This window comes from Gallinula chloropus (assembly GCF_964237585.1).
Source record: "Gallinula chloropus genome assembly, chromosome: 6".
Lineage (NCBI taxonomy): Eukaryota > Metazoa > Chordata > Aves > Gruiformes > Rallidae > Gallinula > Gallinula chloropus.
The window spans coordinates 2,311,688-2,324,579 of record NC_140091.1 but is presented as its reverse complement, the minus strand read 5'-3'; the positions used below and the strand labels follow the sequence as shown (position 1 = coordinate 2,324,579).

The window sequence follows — 12,892 nt, the reverse complement described above, 5'->3', positions numbered from 1 at the left end:
GGTTTGAGGGGTGCCCCATGGATGTACGAAATGGACCAGTTTGATCTCAGTGGGTGGTGTGGGAGGCAACAGCACCTCGGATGCCTGTCTTGAGGGCTTCCATCATAAGCCTCCAGAAGCTGCCCCATTTTTTTGAGTGGGAGGGATGGAAGGGGAGTCGTCAAGCATCCCAGCCTCCGGGACCAACATGATGCTCACCAGGTCCTGGTCAGCAGTTGGCCCACTGGTTATTTGTCACCTACCCCATTTCTCAGCTTTAGCCTGAGAGCCAACTGGTCAGCCAGAGTGTTGGATGACGGTGGTCACCGTGCAGGTGAATTCAGCACTGGATCCATTCTATTTTCCTAAACCTTGTGGGTCATGCAGCCATGTGGTCCCTAACTATTGAGTTAGGTGAGAAGCTCAACTGGTGAAAAGGGATGGAAAAAGGATGAAAAAGCTTGGTGCAAACAGGTGTCAGTGCTGACTCCAGAGCGATGCCATTTTACATGGGCTCAGGATCTGTCCCCATCAGTGGGTTTCTACCCTGCGTATCTGTGCAGGCCAGGGGCTGTGTTTGTAGGTGAGTTATAATGCCTTCAAATTCCATGTTTACATTGGAAATACTTGATGGAGTCTTAAATAAGCACTGCTACCAGGTGGGCTTTTAAGAGGGACAGTATTTATAAAAAGCATCGTAGCTGTAGCTGAACGTAACAGCTTTGTGGCTTTGTGTGACTTTGGGTTTACAATTTTCTCATGATATTTAAATTTAAAAACCCCAATTTCTACCTGGTCAGGGAAACACAGGACATCTTTGCATCCCATCACACTGCCACGGTTTTATGGGTGGAATTGCTTTGGAGTTAAAAGATGTTTGGGAATAAGCTAAAGGGATGGTGTCAGAGTAAAAATAACACACTTCAAAACATTCCTGTTCTCACTTGGGATCCTGCTGATGCTCAGCAGCCCACTCTAACCTACAGGACCAGGAAATCACAGGGGGTCCTACCGTGGTGCAGGATTGGGCCTCAGGGCATCTCGCCCAGACCGGGTGCTGACACATGGAGCACTGCTTGGTTGTACTTCAAATTCAGTCCCGATTTTGGGGCTGTAGCACTCCTGTGCATCGTTCTTCTCCTTTCCAGGGTCAGGTTTCCTGGGGCTGGGGGTACACAGGGAATTTGGGGGCACACTGTGTTTCTGTGCCATGTAATGTGTGCGTGCACCCTTCCTCCCACCATTCCCACCATCACTCACTAAAGCTCGTCTATATGTATATTAATCCCTGGGGTTGGCTCTGGGAGATGGTGCTCTAAAAGCAGTCCTTCCCATGCCTGAAGGGCTCATCAAGCAGCTGCTACAAGGGAGCAGTAATTCCCCCCCACCATGAGGCAATGAATATGTTTTTTGCACCGTTGACACTTCTGAACATGTTTTTTGCAAAGACCCTCATGGAGCCCAACAGCCATCTCCTGGATACTGCACCCATTGGGTGCAGCCTGTCAGGATATGTCCTCAGATGGGTGATGAAATCAATGACATTTGGATACATGGAGGTGTTTTTGCCGTGACACGTAGCTGAGGCTGGAGGTTTGCTGGCAGTTCCCTCAACACCTTCTTGAGCCAGCAGTGGCTCTTGCAGCTTGGAAGGCTGATGGGATCCTGGGCTCCATCAGAAGAGGGGATTGTCCCTCTCTGCTCTGCCCTCCCCAGCTGGAGTCCTGTGTCCAGAGCTGGGGCCCCAGTACAAGAAAGATGTGGGACTGGTGGAGAGGGTTCAGAGGAGCCACGGAGATGATCAGAGGGCTGGAGCAGCTCCCCTACGGAGAGAGGCTGAGGGAGCTGGGCTTCTTGGGGGCACCTCATTGCAGCCTTCCTGTACCTCAAGGGAGCACAGAATCAGAAGGGGAATCAGCTTGTTAAAGGGCAGAGACTGGCAGGACAAGGGGGATGGAGTGAAGCTGAAGGAAGGAAGGGTGAGATGAGATATTAGGGGGAAGTTCTTTGCAGAGAGAGTGGTGAGGGGCTGGAGGGGGTTGCCCAGAGAGGGGGTGGGTGCCCCATCCCTGGGGGTGTTCAAGGCCAGGTTGGCTGGGGCCCTGGGCAACCTTGTGTAGCTCCAGGCCTGGAGGTTGGTGTCCCTGCCTGTGGCAGGGGGTTGGAGCTCTGTGATCCTTGGGGTCCCTTCCAACCCAGACCATGCTGTGATTCTATGAAAAGTAAAAATCTAAATGAAGACTTAAGATCACCATTCAACTTTTTCTTGAAAAAAGTGTCTTGATCAGATCAGTTGTGCCAGCTTGAGTTTACATGAGTCATAGGTGGCTTTTTCACCCACATAGCCCTGTTGGCTTCAGTGCATAAACTCTGGCTCCTCTGGAGGCCTGAGCTTGTGGGACTAAACCCCCTTGTAAATGTTAGTAGATAACATGCACAGCAGCCTCACTGGGCATTTGCGTTTTCTCCCTCTTTAAAACCAGGGGTGAGATTTTAAGGTGAGCCAGATCCCTCTCAAAGATGGGTTGCTTAATTAACACAAGGCCTCGCAGCGACAGCGTTGCGAAACGAGCTCCGGCGCTGGCCCCGTGCCTTTTTCCACTTCACTGGTTCTGCTCCCCATATGTCTCAGCCTGCCAAGCCAGCACATCGACTGCCTTTTAATAGCTGCTGTTCTTCAAATAATTTTATTACTGTGACAGCGTCTTTATAAATGCCTCTTCTTCTCCTGATGATACACAAGCAATATATTAACAGAATCTCTTTTTTTTTCTCCCCTGCCCCTCTGTTTTTCCCTTCCAGGAGCAAATTCATCAATTGTTGCTGACTTCATGCCTACATCATCATGGAACATCTCAAGTGAATTAGATAAAGGTAAGTAGACAGAAAAAAACCCCCAAGAAATATGTGAAATCAGACTTTAAAATCTCAAATCTTCTTGCCTTGGCCTGATCAGCAAGCAAAGGGGTGAGGGGGCATTTAAGATCAACTTTGTGTGCCTTGTGATCGTTAGACATTTAATTCCGCGTGGTTCTGTGATTTCTGGAGAATGCTGTGTTCGTTTCTTGTACTAGTAAAATGTTCCACATGGCAAAAAAATATTTCAAGATGTGAGTCCTGTCGGTTTATGAACTGCTTGACGTTCTGCCTGGTGGATCTCAGGGTTTGAACTCAGAATTAACCAGCACCAGGCAGTCAGTTTGCCTCAACGTGTTCTACTGTGAAATGTTGAGGCTTGAAATTAATAGATGGGGGGGGAAATTCATTTGCAGGTGGTAATTATGAGTGATCTGGACCTCTCTGAAGGGGAGAAAAAAAAAAAGGGATGTATTTCTCATTCCCCTTCATTTGATAAATTATGCACCACCAATTATTTAAGCTAAATTGCTGAGCTTCCTCTAGCCCTTAGTGTGAGGCAGCGGCCCGCAGCTCCCGAGTCAATCTGGTCTTTGAAATGCTTCTAACCTAACATTTACAGTGCAGGGTGCTGTTAGCCACACGAGCTGTGCAATTTGTCAACCACTCTTTTCATTTGCTTGTAACTTTGCCAACCATTAACTATTTAGACTGAAATTTCCCGTGGTGGAGTTCTGCCACAGATGGTTTTCCCAAATGTTTTGGTCGGTATTTTGTTAGTGTTTTTTTATGAACATGTGTTGGGAATGGTTTATGTTTACACACAACTGTGTTTTCTGGGCTTAAGTATGAAGAGAATATGGAGTTCTAAGGACTTTAAGGCAAGGTTGACTCTTTTATGTCTGCCTTCCCACCAGGGAAGGAGCAGGACTTTCTGGTGATCCAGGACAGGCTGGAGAAGATGAATGTCAAAGGGCTTGTGCTGGCTGGTGGGAGAAGGGAGTAAAGCCTGGAGGTGTTAAGCAGAGGATTCCCAGTTGACAGCAAATTGCTGAAAGCAGTCGTTGACAGAATGGATGTTGGGGGGTTCATCCTTGTGCCTGTGGCAGGTCCATAGGTCTGAGCCATGCACTAGGGACATCCCAAAGCTGTGGAGTCTGAGGGCAGTAGTTCCCCCAGACAAGATGCCTTTGTGTTTCTTTACATGTTTGGCAGCTTTGTTTGGCTTTTCAAAAAGTAAGGACTGAATCAGTGGCCTAGGAAAAGTGAGTTAAGGCCACAAAGCCAAACACTGGAGCTTAAGGAAATGCAGGAGAGAAGGCAATCAGACAGTCTTACTTCAGGCCTCTTATGATGTCCTTAGCATGAACCCACCCTGTGGTCACAGGAGAACACAGGGCCACACTTCCTTGAGCTGCTGGAGATAGTTGTTGCAAATGATCACAGCTCTGCTGTAAGCCCAAGAGTTCAATTAGCAAAGCACCCATAGATTGCTGTATATTGCAGGGAGAGCTGCATGCCTCAGACCGAAACCTAGAGGGGAGGGTACGGTGGAGATTTTGAAGATAATGTAATTTTACAGTGAATTGTGTCTCATCTGAGCTGAAAAATAGCCCCAAGGAGCTTCTTTGGTGGTGGTGTTCCTGATGGGAGGGTTTGTGCAGACTGGTTTCTCATGACCAGGGCGATTTGTAACCTGGGCCTTGGATAGGCTCAGTTCAAATGCTCCTTTTTCCTCAGCAGCACGTGCTCCATGTGGGCACTCTCTGAAGCCTTGGGAAGCAGAGAAAGGTGCCCGGTGACCACCAACCATCCTGGGCATTGAGTTGTCTTATGGCCCAGAGCAAAGGTTGTGCTCTCTGTGCCAGCCCTGAGCCTCGGCCTACGCATTAGGTCAGCCATTTTCTACATTACTTCCACGGCACCTGTTCCTGAGCGGTATTGTCAGAAACAGGTAAAATGAAGTTTCCCACTTCTAATCCACCTGGAATGTGGCAATTACAGCTCTGTTGGGCTGAATCCTGCATTCCTGGGGGATTACCGGCCCCTTTGCTCGCTCTGATTAGCATTTAGACTGCTGGAAGCTTGCGCACCTAAACAGGGATTTACAGGTGTGATTAAAATGCAGTTGTTGCCCAAAAAGCTTAGTCAGAGGGGTGGGTTCTGTGAGCATACAAGCAAAGTAGGGCACGCACGTTTTGTCTTGCCTAAGAGAGAAGCAGGGGCTCTAATGTGGGACCTGCTGCTTCTGCTGAAGGTCCTTTGAAAGCCTGGCTCCTGTAAAGCCAAACACACTGCAGCCCAGGCCAATTCATTGGGTTGAAACCTCAGAGGAGAAAATTAGGCCTGCACTTAGTTGCCATTTCTTTTGCAAACAAGCGTCGCAAGAAATCAACATCCACTTGTCTTCGCTGCAGCCAGCCGTGAGGTCACCAGGCATCCCAGTAAAACTCATTTTAAAGCCTATTAAGTTCCCCACATGAAAGTGGTTTCCAGCCAAATATCCCAGTTAAAAGTCTGTCCGCATTAAGTGGCTCTAACTCTACCTGCTGCCTGGAGCATCTCTCCCTTGACTGTGTCTCCCATGTTTTGGGGAGGAGGAGCAGCTCAGAGTCTCCCAAAACAATATTCCACATTTTGAACTAATTGCTTAGTATGGTCCTTTCCCTGTCTCAGTGAGTTCTGCAGTGATTATCTTACAACTGAGCCCTATTCAGGTTTCAATTTCTATTAAATAAGCTAAATCGACAGCATTAAACAGTTGCCTGTTTATTCTTTTTAACAGGAAATGAATTTAAAAGAGACGCAGCCACCCGTGAAGAGCTGTTGAAAGCAACGATTGATGGGAGGGAGGAGGTGGTTTCTCACCAAAACCTTAAAAAAACAAACAAACCATACATTTAAAAAAAAATTTAAAAAGTAATCACTTTTAAAAGAGGAGAAGTTTAGCTCTGAGCATTACTCTCTCTTTTCTGACTGCTAGATCACTGTGTGCAGAGGGAATGGCACCAGGCAAAAAGAGAAATGAAAGTGTGATCAAATAAATGTTTAATTATATAAGGGAAACTATGTGGACTTCAGGGAATGAGGTAGGAAAAGGCCCATCTGAAGGGTCAGGGTCAGGATGTGGATGGAGCCTTTCATCCCCACGTTGCTAGCTGAGATTTCCCTTGGGCTGGGGGACCAAGCAGCTGCTTGGCAGGCAGGGGATGTCCAACGGGGACCATACCAGAGAAGTCCTGTTCGTGTGTGTTCCTGCATGGCCCCGTTGCACGAGGCCTTGTGACCGCTCCTGGCACTCACCACAGCTCGGCCCTTGGCTCTTGGTAGCTTGGAGCCATTTCCATATCTGGAAATTGTTTGACATCAGCTGCAGCAGTTGGTGGTATCTGAGGAGAGCAAAATGGGCAGCTGAAAAGGGCAGCAAGCAGGGTTGGCGAGGACACCCTGGTGCTGGCTTTTGGGTCCACGCTCCAGTCTTCAATGCCACTCTTTTTTGGGGTGCCCCAGTGGGTGAGGGAACAAGGCAGGTGTCCCCCAGTGCTTTTTAATCTTTCTTTCTTCCTGCTGTTTAAGGCAGTTTGGTTTCTCATTCCCCCTTGGCGTGTGCTTTGCCTCCCCTCTCTCCCCTTACACCATGCAGCAAGCTCCTGCTCCAGCTCTTTGTTTGAGAAAGCCTCCGATTTGCCACGAGCTCTTCTTCTCCCTGATCCTATTTAAAGAGGCAAAGAGCCCTTCATTCAGCTGCTTCTCTTCCACAAAAACGATTGTGGAAGGTAATCTTTTCCTTCCATCAGATGTCGGTTTATTTACAAAGAAGTAGATAGGCCTGTGTTTGAATGAGAGCCTATTTACATCTGGAACAGTAGAGGAATTGTTTGGGAGCTCTTCATCCTTAGGCAAAGATAATATTGGAGGCTCTGCCAAGAAGGAGTCAGCTTTGAAATGTTATTTTCTTTTAACTGTAAGTAGAATTCAGCTTCAGTGGACGTTCACTGGAATAGGACTCTACGGGATTGACAAGGGACCCATGCCATCGCTGCGGCTTCCCCTGAGCAGGTCCCCCTGTGACCACCTGCAGCCTCATTGGGAGCTTGTTTCACTGTGGCAGCTCCCAGACCGTGCACAGGGGTGTGTCATGGACATGAGGTTTTGCAGATACTGCCTTTTTTCCTTTCCCTTTTCATAGCTTATCAGCGTCAGCAAGCAAATTTGAAACATTAGAATGAGTCAGGGCTTGGGAACCGTCTTCACATCCAGACATCCTCAGTCCCCACCACTCACAGCTTCTCTGTGTGGCATAGACCTTGTGGTACACGGTCCTGTGGTGCTCCAGAAAGCACACCTTCCCTGGAGAGTTTGGCAGCAAGGGTCTGGATTTTACAAAATGCACCCCAGATCAGTCAGCGATTCAAGGTTAAGCTGGGATTTCAGAGAATCATAGACTGGTCTGGGTTGGAAGGGACCCCAAGGATCCCAGAGCTCCAACCCCCTGCCACAGGCAGGGCCACCAACCTCCAGGCTTGGAGCTACACAAGGCTGCCCAGGACCCCATCCAACCTGGCCTTGAACACTCCCAGGGATGGGGCAGCCACCCCCTCTCTGGGCAGCCTGTTCCAGCCCCTCACCACTCTCTCTGCAAAGAACTTCCCCCTAATATCTAATTTAAACCTTCCTTCCTTTAGCATTAATCCATTCCCCCTTGTCCTGCCATTTATACTTAAGGAGCCAAAGGCATGTCAATACAAGGGTCACCCATAGCAAGCATCCCTCCCTTGGGATGGTTTAGGGATCCTGCAGATGGACCCTTTGGGTCCAGGTGCTTCCCAAGGTGAGAAACGAGCCTTGCCATCCTTACTGATGAGTCCAGGCCCAAGCTGTTCCCTTGGCAAGTCTTTCCAGGCAGGGAAATGACTGAGCTGTGATTTCTTACAGAGAAAGTCTTTCTGATATCCCAGGGAGAATTTGACTCTTAGGCAAACTACATCTTAAAAAACATAAACAAAACCAAACGTGGAGAAAACCAGGTGGATGGAAGGCTCCTAACTTTAACCCCAGTTCTTTAGAGATTGCCAGATTTTCTTTTGAAATCACTGGATGTGAATTTGATACGTGTGGTGAAAGGGGAAGAATTACAGCTTTCACATTCATGCACAATTTACCTTTTTATTTTCCTTTATTATCTGGGGGATATTCAGTAAATCAAGCTCCCCTGATGGAGCTCAGGATCCTGATTCTATTTGTGGGGTCCCGTTAGTAGCCAGGCAGTAAATTACTGCTACTTTGTTTGAAAATTTTTTTAGCCACAGTACATTAGCTCCTTTTGTTTGCTTTTCCACTGATGGAGTGTAAGTTTTTATTTGAGAATTTGTGTTTCTTCAATGTCTCATTTATAAATAATACAGGGTGTGAAATTTGGAGGTCACAGAACACAACCTGAGAAAGAAACCACCCCAAGTAACGTTGGGCATTCAGATTAAAAGTGTTTCACAAACTGCTTGCACTTACATGGGGTTTTTTACATAACCTCAGAGTGTGCTGTGAATATCTGACCGTCCTGCATAAGGTAACTATATATAATAACCTTTTCCTGGCTCATCCAGCTATCTTTGTTTATTTGAAAGATTGATAGATCGGAGGGTCAAGGGACGTGTTTTATTGTAAGTTTCTGTTCCAAATTTCCTGACGTTTTTGGTTTAAAAAAAAAAAGAGACCTTTAAAAGGCAAAGAAAGGGCTAATAAGAACCAGATCCTAAAGTGATGCTATGTCAAAATGTCAAAAATAACAGCTTTTCTTTGACTCTATGGCATTAATCTTCAGGCACATACTTTTCTGTACACCCTTCCTTTAATAGCTTGAGTTTTTTCTACGTGGCTCTTTACTGCAGGGCAGCTTCTAAAGTGACAACAAAATCCCTTGATGGTTTTCAGTAGTTGGGTTTATAGCTGGATGTGGACATTTGTTTACCTTCTCCAAATCACTTTTTTTGTGATAAAGTTTAGAGGCTTCCTACTTGTGCTATAAACCCAGTTCCTGAGTAAGGAAAAGCTTCATTTCCCCTCGCCAGATTCTAGCGTCAAAGCTATCACCAAGACATCTGTCCTTAAACCTGAACGGTGACTCATAAAAGGAGAGGCAGATGTGAGCTCTCAAATGCATATTAAGAATTCACAGAGGCATGAAGGGCACTGAGTTGCCCAGTTCCTATCCCAAAGCAACAGGATTCACACTCTCAGCCCCCCATAATTTTTTAGAAGTCCTTGGGCATCTATGCTCCAGTTTTCCTCCACAAGCTCTCCCTTCTTCATGGCTCAGGGCAGTCTCTAAGCTGCTAATTATGCTGAGAATCCCAATTACAGCAAGTGTCAGATGTGGACATCTCAAAAAGCCGTAAGGCCTCTGGCAGTGGTCAGCATGTTCAAGGTCAGTAAATTATCCTCAGGTGGCAGTAAACCCTCCAGACAGTGTCTGGGAGGAGAAAGCCCGACACACAGCTGTGTATTTCTGAAGGAACTCGTCTGAAAATAAGCTGGGCAAGCAAAGGCAGCAGATGTCCTCTTGTCCCAAAACAGGTGCCACTGGATATTTCTGCTTGATTGTCTGGACTTCTTTAACTCTGATGTTCTTCGTATGGGTTGCCAAATCATGGGCTGTGTGGTATCCCTTTCTTCCTGCTGTCATTCTTTTACTGTGAAATTCCAGCCAGGAGTCTTCCTTTTGCCCCTTTTAACAGCAAGGGTCTGTTGATCAGACCCACAGATTGGACCTGCCAGGAGTTGTCTTCCTGTGTGAGTTCATAGAATCATTGAATGTGTACCTCTGGAATGAACCTTCAAAGGACATCTCAGCCCACCCCTGCAGTGAGCAGGGACACTTAAACTAGACCAGGTTGCTTAGAGCCCCATCAAGCCTGACCTTGAATGTCTTCAGGGGTGGGGCCTCCCCTACTTCTCTGGGCACCCTGTGCCAGTGATCTACCACCCTCAGAGTGAAGAACTTCTTCCTAAGGTCTAATCTAACTCATCCCTGCTCTAGTTTAAAACCATTGCCCCTCATCCTATCACTCCGTGCCCTTACAGACAGTCCCTGCCCAGCTTTCCTGCAGGTCTCTTCAGGGACTGGAAGGGGCTCTGAGGTCTCCCCTGAGCCTTCTCCACGATTTCTCCATGAAAGCTGATTTCAGCTTTCAAATCCAGAACAAAACATTGCCCAGTCCAGCAGCTGGAAATGCTGTCCCTGCAGCTTGTGGGTTTGCTTGGGAAAAGGTCTGGAGATGTTCTTTTCCAGAGAAGTGTGTAGTTACACATCTGGAGCAGGAAGTAACGTGGTATGCTGGCCTCTCCGCTGCACCTGGATTAAAACTGTTTTCAGGCTTGCTTGGATGCTTTAATTTTGGCTTTTCTTTGAATATTCTGAAAGATCAGAAGGGCATTTAGAAAAGGATAAATGGAACAACAATTCTTCTCATACAGCGAACATTTTGGGGTCTAATCCTGCATCCCCAGTGCGATAGTGAAATCAGAAGCACATACTACACACTGGGGGTGGGGAGAAGGGTCTGAGTGTGGCCAGCAAAACCTTCCTCCAAGCAAAGAGCATGTATCTTCTCTAAGACGTGTCTTTGGTAATTGAGGATAGAGTAACCCTGTGCTCAGAGATTAACATTCCTTCAGAGAGGACAAGCTCTTATTTTGAAAGCCACCTGGGTTCCACTTAAAAGTAGTAGAGTACCTCAGGATTTATTAGGACCGGGAAGGCTCCTATTTAACAATGTCAAGAGATTGTAGCTGTGGAAATACACAGGCTTTTCTTCTTTGGAGACACACAACTCCCTACGCTTCATCCTTGTGCAGCTGTTGCTGTTCCGTAACATCAACCCAGCAGAAAGTTTGGCCATGAAGGATACCTAATGTTTGGATTTTATATGCAGCGTCTCCAATTTATGCTCTTAGAATCCTGGAGATGACTTATGATGTGTTGTGTTTGCATTGGCAACGGCTCAAAACCAGAAATATATTTCAGGCTTGGCTTTCCAGATATTATCTCAAGTCATTTAAAAGTTCATTATAGGGCACCCGCTAGTGCTGCTATAGTAAAGGGGCTGTCAGCATTTTTCAAGGGTTTATAACTCAGCCATTAAAAAAAAAAAAGAAGAAAAAAATAAAAATCTCTGTGGGCTGAAACTTGGCATTTGGGGTCGAGGCCCCGGCAGTAAATTGTTTTTACAAATTAAAAAAAAATCAGTTTGACTATTATTAAATTATAGGTGGGCTAAATTTTATTTAGAACCTTTTCAGGCTGCTCTCCTTTACCTTTGGAAATTAAAATGTTTCCAAAATGGTTTTATAGAGTGCTACCCAAAAACATGGACCGGCTTTTGTTATGTTCTTGAAACCCTGAGATTTAACTTAAAATATAATAACAGTGCTTATCCCAGCGTAGCACTTTTCACCTTCAAAGTGCTTTATGAGCATTATCTCATTAATGTACATAACAGCCTCCCCATGATGTAAGAGGGATTATTATCCTCACTTTATAGCTGGAGAGATTGAGCCAAAAGGTTTAAGGCTGTTTTTAAAAGGACTTAGTTGCACAAATCCCATGTGAGCTTTGGGTGTCTACTTCCCTTTGGCTCTTCTAAAAATCACAACTGAAGTGATTCACCCAAGGCTCCTCAGAGCCAGGATTAAGACTCAGACTTTCCAACGGCCTGTGCCACTAGCCTCGTTAATTCTCATTACTTTGTACTGAAGAACCTAATTTTTAAGGAATTATCCCATGGGTCAGAGGGGGTCTGCTGCAGGAGGCTATCAAATGGAACGTGGTGAAACATGGTGTGGTGTAGGAGTGTGGCTGTGTGATACGGTGTCTTCATCCTGTGTGCGAGCAGCGGGTTCATCTGTGTTTCCTCGGCCTTGTTCACCTCCGGCCAAAAGCACAAAAGGCAGATTTAACCCCCTTTTCCTGGGTCTTTGGGCCTGGGAGGAGGAAATGTTAATGCTGATGGCACCAGAGAATGGGTGACACAGAGGGGGACCCGGCCAGATCCTGGGTTTTTATGGGGTTTTTATATGTTCTTTGTGTAGTTGTTGCCAAAGGGAGAGGATGGTGGCAGTAGCTCTGGGGATTTGACAGGCCCTGGTAGGAGAGATGTAGACACAAGTAGTAAAACCAGGCTTCTCTTCGGTTCCCCACACACCAGGCAAAGGCAGCAGTGGATGGCTCCTGTGCGTGCCAGGGAAACCATGCTCAAGGCCTTCTTGGAAGCACTGGTAGGCCTTCAGCTCATTTTCAATCCCAGTCTCATCTCAGGTGATCTGCTTCATCCCATTATGATTCGGATGCCAAACTGATGGATTTGAGGCCTAAGTAAGCTGAGCTGAACTGAGCAGATGCGTTTTGGGTTAGTGTTGCTGGAGTAGTTCTTGGAGGATGGTGGAGAACACTTAGAGAAGAGTTGGAAGCTGCTGACGCTGAGAGGCCGCTTCTGTTTGTACCTGTAGTAAGGTTGCACCATGGCTCTTGCATTACAGCCGTGCTTTTTCACTGACTTACTGCTGCTGCTGCTACTTTAAAATCCTTCCCCAGCCTTTGGCAACCTACTCTGTGTCCTTCCTCTTTCATTTGCCTCTCCTGCATACATAGGACCTTTAAAATACTATATTTTTGGAGGTGTTTGTCAGTAAAGACTGAGGCTGTCCTGTTACACAGTACCAGTGTTGAACCCTGAATCAGTCTTTGAAACGTTATCAGGAATTACATACATGGCTGCGGTACAGAAACGTTATGTTGGATAATTAAACATGGTTATCCAGTTCCAAGCTATTTGTGTGAGTTTTTATTAAACCCAGATCATGGAGAGAGCCCAAGAATACGTGTGCTGACTTAGACTGTGCTTCCCAGTGAGGTTATTAAGATAGCAAGTCAGAAATGTTTCTAGCCTTGCAGTGAAGCATGCAGAAATGATTCTGGAGAGCTGAAAGGCTGGCTTGACCCTTCTGAGGACAGACATCGAACCCTGTTGTCTGTTTTTGCTGGGATCTCTGCCCTTTTTAC

General features: G+C 46.5%; 1 protein-coding gene across 1 annotated transcript in view; it reads left to right on the top strand.

Moving 5' to 3' along the window:
- Positions 1-2,795: 2,795 nt before the first annotated feature.
- Positions 2,796-12,892, top strand: part of ROR1 (receptor tyrosine kinase like orphan receptor 1) — a gene marked incomplete at its 3' end in the record, with an annotated part of 48,697 nt that continues 38,600 nt past the window's right edge. Inside the window, exon 1 of the mRNA XM_084265982.1 lies at positions 2,796-2,853. Coding sequence (XP_084122108.1) covers positions 2,811-2,853 — 43 coding nt within the window. The 5' untranslated portion in view covers positions 2,796-2,810. The remainder of the gene's footprint in view (positions 2,854-12,892) is intronic.